The sequence below is a fragment of the Rhinopithecus bieti genome, unplaced genomic scaffold, assembly GCF_001698545.2.
Source record: "Rhinopithecus bieti isolate Rb0 unplaced genomic scaffold, ASM169854v2 scaffold_12642, whole genome shotgun sequence".
In the NCBI taxonomy this organism is placed as follows: Eukaryota; Metazoa; Chordata; class Mammalia; order Primates; family Cercopithecidae; genus Rhinopithecus; species Rhinopithecus bieti.
The window spans coordinates 559,790-570,224 of record NW_016807465.1 but is presented as its reverse complement, the minus strand read 5'-3'; the positions used below and the strand labels follow the sequence as shown (position 1 = coordinate 570,224).

At 36.6% G+C, this 10,435-nt stretch overlaps 1 protein-coding gene across 1 annotated transcript in view; it reads right to left on the bottom strand.

Annotated features, from left to right (window-relative positions):
* Positions 1–6,772: 6,772 nt before the first annotated feature.
* The window catches only part of TRPC1 (transient receptor potential cation channel subfamily C member 1), an 80,651-nt gene continuing 76,988 nt past the window's right edge, over positions 6,773–10,435 (bottom strand). Inside the window, exons 11-13 of the mRNA XM_017882267.1 lie at positions 9,120–9,318; positions 8,669–8,863; positions 6,773–7,305 (exon numbers count right to left, since the gene is read on the bottom strand). Of these exons, the coding sequence (XP_017737756.1) occupies positions 7,078–7,305; positions 8,669–8,863; positions 9,120–9,318 (622 nt within the window). The 3' untranslated portion in view covers positions 6,773–7,077. The remainder of the gene's footprint in view (positions 7,306–8,668; positions 8,864–9,119; positions 9,319–10,435) is intronic.

Here is a 10,435-nt window from a genome sequence, read left to right as displayed (position 1 = left end):
GCTGGTCAGGCTGCAGCAGCTGACCAGCACCGATTGTCCGGCACTCCCTAGTGAGATGACCCCAGTACCTCAGTTGAAAATGCAGAAATCTCCTGTCTTCTGTGTGGCTCGCGCTGGGATTGGAGACTGGAGCTGTTCCTATTTGGCCATCTTGCTCCGCCCCCGGTTTCTGCATCTTTGAATATTCAAATTTTTTTTCTTTTTTTTTGAGATGGAGTTTCACTCTGCTGACCAGGCTGGAGTGTAATGGCGTGATCTCGGCTCACTGCATCCTCTGCCTCCCAGGTTCAAACTATTCTCCTCCTCAGCCTCCCTAGTAGCTGGGATTACAGCCGCACACCACCACGCCCAGCTAATGTTTCACTGTGTTGGCCAGGCTGATCTCGAACTGCTGACCTCAGGTGATCCACCCCCCCTCATCCTCCTAAAGTGCTGAGATTACAGGTGTGAGCCACCACACCTGGCTTATTCAAATTGATAAGGAAAGAAAGTGGCACAGAAATGAAATTCACCAGTCTGTTTGCTCTAAACACTCTGGTCCCTTCTGGTCTGGTTGTTACTTTCTGAGGCTAACTCCCCCTTTCCTGTGATGTTCACTACCTACCTGTCCATCTTCTTCATCCAACTCTTGTTCATCTTGTTGTCTCTGCTTGACACTTGTCATAAAAGTTTTTAACAAATTTGTCATTTAGAAAAGTAGGGACTTAAGCTCTGTTTGCAGACCAAGATGAACCTACAATGAGAAGCTAATTCAAAAATGGAAAGCTTTTGGATATGTATTGACTGATAGGAAAAATAAATTGAATTCAGTATCTCAAGTCAGTATATAAACTTGGACAAATTACTCAAAATGTTAGTTTTCCTGTGTATTAAATTAGAAGGTTGAAGTAGGGAATCTGGGTTTTCTTTTAATCCAGTTTGAGAAAATAGGATCTGGAACACACAATTGTTGAGTATTTAATAAACTAGATGTCATTCCTATAATATTTACACTAATGGATAATGGCTAAATTTTCATTTAATAACTTTGTGCCATTCAACATTAATACCATACTTAAAGTGAGGATACAGAAGAGAATGAGAGAACTGTTCCTTCCTGTGCCTGGTCTTGTTTTACAGCTTTTCAAAAGAAAGAGGCTGGGTGTAGTAGCACACTCCTGTGGTCCCAGCTACTTGGGAGGCTGAGGTAGGAGGTTCTCTTTAGCCCAGAAGTTGGAGGCTGTAGTGTGCTCTGATGGCCCCTGTGAATAGCCATTGTACTTCCAGCCTGGCAAATATTGTGAGACTCTGTCTCTGGGGTCAGAGGGGGTGGGTGGGAGAAGAAGACATCTGCATTCAAGCAAACACAGAAAATATTGTGATTGCTTTTTCTGTTGAAATAAAAATGGAGGAAATGAATTTTAAAATGAGAAGCTGAATTACCTCACAGAATTAATTAGATTTCTGAATGAGTTACTGAGGCAGCTTGTGTATTTACCTCCTTAAAATTCTTAAAACAGCACTCAATCATTTTATCTTTCTTTCTTTCTTTTTTTTTTTTTGAGACGGAGTTTCACTCTTGTTGCCCAGGCTGGAGTGCAATGGCGCAGTCTCGGCTCACTGCAACCTCTGCCTCCCGGGTTCAAATGATTCTCCTGCCTCAGCCTCCTGAGTAGCTGGGATTACAGGCATGCGCCACCACGCCCGGCTAATTTTGTATTTTTAGTAGAGACAGGGTTTCTCCATGTTGGTCATGCTGGTCTCAAACTTCTGACCTCAGGTGATCCACCTGCTTTGGCCTCCCAAAGTGCTGGGATTACAGGCATGAGCCACCACGCCCGGCCCATTTTATCTTTCAGTAAGAATAAATTTACCTAAAATTGAAGGATGGATTAAATAACCTTTCTAATGGGGAGAGAGGGAGAGATAATTTTCCAGATTGCTGGTAGCAGGATGAAAAAAAAGGAACTTACATATCACATGTTGGACTGGCTGGGATAGTCATTTTTTTTTTTTATACATTTACCTCCTACACAAACCTGCTGTTTTGCCTCTTTTATTACTATAATTTAATTTATATCAGAAATAATGTCTCTTAAAGATTTTTGTTTTTGTTTTTTTGAGACGGAGTCTTGCTCTGTTGCCCAGGCTGGAGTGCAGTGGCACGATCTCCGCTTACTGCAAGCTCTGCCTCCCAGGTTCACGCCATTCTCCTGCCTCAGCCTCCTGAGTAGCTGGGACTACAGGTGCCTGCCACCACACTCGGCTAATTTTTGTATCTTTAGTAGAGACAGGGTTTCACTGTGTTAGCCAGAATGGTCTTGATCTCCTGACCTTTTGATCCACTCGCCTCAGCCTCCCAAAGTGCTGGGATTACAGAAGATGGTTATTTTTAAAGCATCAACTAGCATATAAAATTTTTCTTAATTTATGTGTTGCATATCTGAAGTATTTATTTCAGTCTGTGGGTAGGGAGAGCAGAATAGGAAAACACAATATGAAATTGTCAGATGAAGAGAAGCACTGTAATAGGAAATTCTTCTAAGTATATCCTTCAGAAACACAGCTTGTTTATGAATGGGGCTGTGATGCCAGAAAACTAATAAATTAACTTACAAGTGAGAAATTCAGAGCAGTGATTATCCCTGATACTATTACTAGTTTCTTAGTGTAATCTGAATAACTAGACCCAGTTGGTTTACTCCCAGGACCTATACCCTCAATTTATTTTTTTATACATGTATTTTCTGAGGAAAACAAAAATTTTGAAGTCTAAGGAATCAAACAAAGTTTTCTTTATCAGGTAGAAAAGAGATAATAAGTATTTATTAATAAGATTAAGAGCACTTCCATTTTTATCATTTTAAGAAAGACTGTCAATGATTAGCAGTTGGTTTGCATCCCTCAAACAATTAATAATAACAACCTCTAGTTACTTTAAGGAAAGATGTTAAGCTTTGAAATCTGAACACATAACTAAATGATAAGCAACCTCGTCTTCATTGGGATTTCATGTGAGTAGAATCTCATTCTATTTTTTTAGTTATTAATATACAATGCTATTAGATTTCAATGCTAAAAACTATAAAACATTGCTAAGGGAAATTAAGGAAGACTTAAATAAATGAGAAGCTACATCATGTTGATAGTTTAGACAATACTGTTAAGATGTCAATTCTTCCCAAAGTGGTCTCTAGTTTCAAATCAATTCCAATAAAAATCCCAAGTTTTTTTTTTCTTTTTTTTAGAAATTGATAGTTTCCAAAATTTAAATGAACAATCATAGAACCCAAATAGCAAAAATAAATTTGAAAAAGTAATACGAAGTTATTCACCTTGGCATTTATTACTGTACCCCATTGTGCTGTGTGAGTGACGGGCTACCAACTTGCATATGCAAGCACTGCTTTCTTTGGCAGTGGTAACGAATTGGAAGATTCCACTGCTATTTTCTTATTTATTTTAGTATGTTGTAGCATTATATTTTAGATTTTTTGTCTGGTTTGTTAAGGCATAATTTCTATACATTAAAATTTACTCTTTTTAAGCATACAGTTTGATGAGCTGTGCAGTCAGTCGTCTCCTAGACCACTAGACCCTGGTACTCAATGATCTGATTTCAGTTCCTATAGTTTTGTCTTTTCTAGAATGTCATCTAAATGGAACCATGCAGTATTGTAGCCTTTTGTGACTGCCTTCTTTCACTTACTTTAAAAATTCATCCATGCTATTGCATATGTCAGCAGTTTGTTCCTGCGGTGGCTTTATAATATATCAACTTGGCTAGGCCTAATTATATTTCCCAAAATTCCCTTCCTTGTATTTTTCCAGTTACAGGAGACATTTTAGCGCGAGACTGGAGAGCAGAAGTGAAGTAGCAGCCATTTTGTTCTTGATGCGGGCACTTCTGCAGCTCACACGTGCTGTAACTTATCTGCTGGTTCACTTTGCTAATATGGGGCAGCAGCAAGGCCTACAGCTGACCCACCTTTCCTTGGATCCTCCTTCAGCTTCTCTGATTCCTGGGCCAAGTGAGTGTTTAGCAACATACTTGCAAAAGCCAGTGGCAAAGGGCAACACTCCTCCAACAGGGTACCACATCATAAAGTTGGAGATGTGAGGAGTCACATAGGACTTGCTCTGTCTTCATGGGTTCCAGCTTGTCCCTGATCTCTCCCACTTGACATCCATCTTTTCTTCCCACCTGCCTACCCTGTGGACTTCCAGCTTTGCTCCAGCATTAGATAAAAAAACAGAGACTTACAGAGACTGCTTACCAACTCCAGCAATTGTGTAATGTCAGATCCCTGTAAACAAATCACTATACACACACATACATGTGTGTCTGCAAATATCCTAGTAGCTCTGTTTCTCTGATTGTGACTGATACAATTCCTTTTTACTGCTGCATAAATTGTCATTGTATGGATGTACAATTTGCTGATCCAGTCACTAGTTAATGGACATTTGGTTGTTTTCAGTTTGACAGCATGAATACAGCTTCTAGAAATGTTCACATACAGGTCTTTGTTTTGGTAGATTATTTCAAAACATGGCACAGTAGTCGCCCTTTATCCACAGGGGATATGTTCCAAGACCCCAGTGGATGCCTGAAACCACAGATACTTCTGAGCCCAACTGCTGTTAACTGGAACACGCTTCTGTTCATACCATCTACCCACAGATTTAATGCCTTTTCCATCTTAACTAAGCACTTCCCACACCGTGGCTGTAACTTTTGCAGTTTCAGGTGTAACAGCAAAATTAGCATAGATTTTTTTTCTTTTTCACAATTTCCCAGGGAAAGATTCGTTCTTACTGTAGATGTTACTATATGTACATTTTTTCTCTTTCCTGAAGTTCCTTAAGTCAAGAGCTTTCACCTTTTCACTTAAAGGAAGCAGGCTACAGCTTCTCGTTGGCGTATTCAAATTGCCTGCATCACAGCTCTTGCACTTTGGGGCCATTATAAAGTAAAATTAGGGTTACACATAAAGCAAGGGTTACACAAGCAGTGGGATGCCATGACAGTCGATCTGATAACAGAGAATGATGCTAAGTGATAAAGTGGTGGATAGTATATACTGTGTGAATATGCTGAACAAAGGGATGATTCATGCACAGGCAGGATGGCATGAGATTTCATCATATGACTCAGAACAGTGAACAACTTAGAACTTACGAATTGTCTGAGCATGGAGGCTCACACTTGTAATCCCAGCAATTTGGGAGGCTGAGGCAGGAGGATTGCTTGAGCCCAAGAGTTCGAGGCTGCAGTGAGCTATCATCATGCCACTGCACAGAGAGTATGGGCAAAGAGAGACCCTGTCTCTAAGAAATAAACAAACAAAACCTCAAGACATTTCTGGAATTTTTCATTCAATATTTTTGGACTATGATTGACTGTGGGTAACTGAAACCATGGAAAGTGAAACTGCAGATAAAGGGGGACTACTGTATATCTCAACTTTTAAAAATTGGTAATACAATGGACAGACTCTATCCATTTATCATCTAATGTCAAATTTTATTCACCTTTTTTCTTACAAGATGCTGTCATTCAAAATGTACCTCATAGGCAACTCAACTCATGCATACAGTAGGCACTCTATAAATGTTTTAATAATTAGGTGTTTTTTAGAATGACTAAAAATCCAGATGTAAACTCCCAATTGGGAAGTGCATAATCCCATTGTAGACAAAATATATAACTTTACAATAAACATTTTTATAAGAATTTGCCCCAAAGAGGGAACACTTAAAATTTAGAAATTAAACAATAAAAATGCAAAAGCAAGATGAAACACAATACTAACCTATTTAGACAATGATCCCTGGATCGGTGGTGCTTACAGACCAAGAGTTACCTGCACCCCGTGGCGTAAGACCATCTGACATTCAGTTAAGAAGAGAATATACCTAATACCCGCTTAACTGGAAATGCTGCGAGAATATATAATAGCCTATGAAAACATTTTAGCTACATTCCTTTATGTGAACACACAAAAAATTTAAATATATATTTTATTCTCTAATTTTTAAAAAACCAATGATTTTCATCTTAAGCAGCAAGAATGATCCACAAATAAGTATGAAGTCACTTTTATAGAAGCTATGTTAAATTCTGGAAAGTACCTTGGGAGATAAGCTCAAGAACCTTAGTCCAAATATAAAACAAACCATTCCATTAAACAGACTTCCTATGTTTTACAAAAGAAAACAGGTTGTGACTACATGTGATAAAGTGTCTCCTATCTTAAAACTATAAACATTCACTCCAACTTAAAAAAAAAAATAGGACTATTATGATACGAAAAAATTAAAACCAACCAAATATCGACAAGTAGCTACGCAAACTTATAAACATAATTGAATGCTCTAGCTAAAAAATAAAACACCTACTGACTATATTTTCAAAACTATATAATTCTATAAAAATTTAAATGTGTGGACTAACTACATCAATACATGGAAACGTATATATAAAATATTAAGTGAAAAAAACGTTAAAAATATAAAGTGATTATAACCATGTAAAGGTAAATATATTACAATAACAAAAACTGAAGTGAATTTAAATTGAAAGACATAAATAGATGCAAATATTAGGGTTTTTTCTTTGTTGCTTAAGATTATAACAAAATACAAAAGAAAAAAATAGACTATTATTTTAGATAAAATTATACTCCTAAACTTAATACTGAACCATACGTGAACTCCTAAAACAGATATTTAAAACATAACTTCTATATTTCAAGTGTATCCTATGAAGGAGATCAGCCCACATTTGCTGAACTGCCCCTCTAAAACATAAAAAGAAAACATTTTAAAGCACTAAGTGAGAAAACCAAGCAGCATGCTAACAAAATCTACTTAATCTGTTTTGCTTCTGCAAAAAGCCACTAACAGAAGGTTTTAAAAAACTAATTCAATATACATACTTTACATAACATATATTTATGCTATAAATATTTTAAAGAATGGCTTTTACATAATTCTTTATTTCAATATATATCTCATTAATTTCATTGCAAGTTATGCAATATAGTCTTTTGGATCTGTTATTGAAAATTATTCTCTTCATGATTTAGAAAATGGTTAATTTCTTGGATAAAACATAGCATATTTAGAAGTCCGAAAGCCAAGTAAATCTCTTATTTCATTTTGGAATTTTGACAGATCTTGACGCAGTTCATTTAGATTTTCCACAGTTGCTTGATCTGTACTTTGCATCTTCTGTCTCATGGAAGTCAAGTAACGATGCACTAGGCAGCACATCACTTTTTGATAGTTTTCATCTCTCTTCTGTTTTAAATTTCTCCATTCCTTCAAAACAACAATATGATACTAAGGATATGCAGAAATAATATTTAAATGAGGTGGAGTTCAAAAATATATTCACAGACACAAACACATCTTTAAATGCTTTATTAGACTATAGTTTTGCTACTACTTGGTATAATATTCAACACTTGTTTAAAACAAATATAGCCTGCATATTAGTTTAATGCATTTAATTTTATGCTTATCTTGATTGAAAAAAAATTAGTCTTAGGAATCCTTAGTTTATAGCAGGGATTGGCATACTACAACCCACAGGCCAAATATGGTCCATATCCTGACTTTACAGCCTGTGAGCTAAGAATAGATTTTACAGATGAACATTTATCATCAATTGATAATAACATTAATTTTAAACTCTAGTTAAGTGAAAATTTATCCCCTCCCAAAAGGAATTCCATTCTTTTCACTAGTAGACCTGTATTTAAAAAATTATTACTGTTATTGTCATATTTTGAATTTTATCCATAAAAGTTTTGTGAAAATTTTTCTTTCTTATTGTATCACTGCTTACACAATATCTCTGATTTTGTCTCAGCCTGAAAAGTGTAAACTATTTACTATCTGGACCTTTACAGAAAAAATGTCCCAACCCCTGGTTTATAGTAACATATATTGAATTACTGATGTATTGAATGACTTTCAAGAAGAACCAGAAAAATATGAGCTGATTCTAGTAGTCATTCTTTAGCTACACTGACAGAATAGGTATTTCGAATATTTCCCATGTTTTAAAACTATGAGATGAAATTTTATATATTGGAGGAATCTGAAAAGTAAAAAAAAAATCTCAGTACTGTCTCTCATTCTTAATAATTATATGTATGTGTATGTACACACACACACACACACACACACATATATATTTGTTTTGAGGTGGAGTCTCGCTCTGTCACCCAGGCGGGAGTGCAGTAGTGTGATCCTGGCTCACTGCAACCTCCACCTCCTGGGTTCAAGCGATCCTACTGTCTCAGCCTCCTGAGTAGCTGGGACAACAGGCATGCACCACCACACCCAGCTAATTTTTGTGTTTTCAGTAGAGATGGGGTTTCACCATGTTGGCCAGGCTGGTCTCGAACTCCTGACCTCAAGTGATGTGCTTGCCTCAGCCTCCCAAAGTGCTGGGATCACAAGCGTGAGCTACCGCGCCCAGCCCTCTCACTCTCAATAGTATTTATTGAATCCTTACTTTATGTTGGATGCAATGCCATACATTAGGGAATATAGCAGTGAAAAAAGTCAGACAGTCACAGCCCTTAGGGAACTTGCATACTTATGCTTTAAGAAATATCTGAGATTAGGAATTGTTAAAACTTTTATGTTGCCATTCAAGCTTCTAATTTCTTACCTTTAAACTGTTTTGCCGTTTGACCTTGCCTGTTGATGTATGAGAGCAAATCCACTTACTGAGGCTACTAATCATATAGCAGATAGTCTTTGGTGAAGGAATGATGTTGAAAGGTGGAGGTAATGTACATTTATCATCAAAGTAGCTAAGCCATAACTTCGCTCGAGCAAACTTCCATTCTTTGTCTTCATGATTCTATATAAAAGGCAAATTAAAAAGCAAAGTAGAATATGAATACACACACAAATATGGGGATATTTCCACACCTTGTAGAAAAGTTTTGTTCAACATTTGCAATTATTATACATTACTTACATTTAAAAAATCTACAGTTAATTTTAAAATACTATTTTTCAATTCTTATAATCTTATAATCTTTGGCTCTCTTATCTATTGTATGCACTTAGTATGGTCTGAGGAGAATATAAAGTTTTTAAAAGAATGAACTTACTGCTATCAACTGAAAACTTTTATGAAGCATTGCCACCAGCAGTTTGGTAAGCACAATCACAACCACCACATTGTATGTACCAACGACAGCTCCCACAAAGGACTGCAGTTCTTCTCCATAGCTAAATCTTGTGACAAAGATTGCGACATGCGCTAAGGAGAAAATATACCAGAACAAAGCAAAGCAGGTGCCAATGAACCTGTAAAGACAATTGCATTTCTGTTTAAAAGGCAATTAAAGAAATTAGCAAAAACGAATAATTTGTTTATATCAAAATTATTTAAATAAAATATTGATAATCCATGAACAATTCTTTATTTAAAAATGATGTTGATTTCCACAGTACAGATATGTCTTACTTTAAATAAAGAGGCCCTAAGAAGATAAATTATTCATAACTGTTTAACCCCTTGCTGCCTTTCTGTCTGTTCTCAACAAGGCAGCCTATATGATTTGTTAATATCTAATTAGATTTTGTCACACCTCTGCTCAAAACCTTCGAATAACTCTCAATTTCAATAACTCAAAATCCTTACAAGGGCAAAAAGGTCCTACATGATCCCCATTACCTTTCTGACTTCATTTCCTACAACTCCCCCTCCAATTCAACACATTGCATCCACACTGCCTGCCTGGCATTTTCTTGAACATGCCAGTCATGCTCCTACCTCTGGACACTGGCCTTTGCTGTTCTCTCTCTCTGTAAATGCTCTTCCCCTAGATATCTTCTTCATGGCTTGCTCCTTTACCAGCTTTAGATCCTCACATGAATGTTATCTCTTCTGGGGCACTCCCTAGCTCTTTAGCTAAAACTGAACTCTGACACACAGATGCTCTTTAGCTCATGCTTTATTTGTCTTTGTAGCCCCGACCACTGTGTAACATAATAAGTATTCTACTCCTCTTTTTATTGCCTGTATCACCTCCCTAGAATGTTAAGCTTCATCAGGGTAGTTTTGTTTACTAATGCTTCATTTGCTCAGCACTTAGAGCATTGTCTGGTATATAGTAAATGCTACACTGACACTCATTAATCTTATTCTTTACATAAGATGACACACAAAATAACTAAAGAATAGTTGACACATAATAGGAACATGACAAATGTGTCCTTCCACACCCTTTCTCTCCATTGTTTTATTTAAAAATGAGGGGAGGTATTTTGTTTACTCAAAACAGGGTGTTCAAATCCTTATGATACATTAGAGAAAAAAATGTTCATGAAGTTCTAATGATTCTCAATTCTAATGACCTCTTAAAAAGTGTTGAAGCTGTGAGTGTTTCTGGCTGTAACAATGACTGAGAGTTGCTACTGA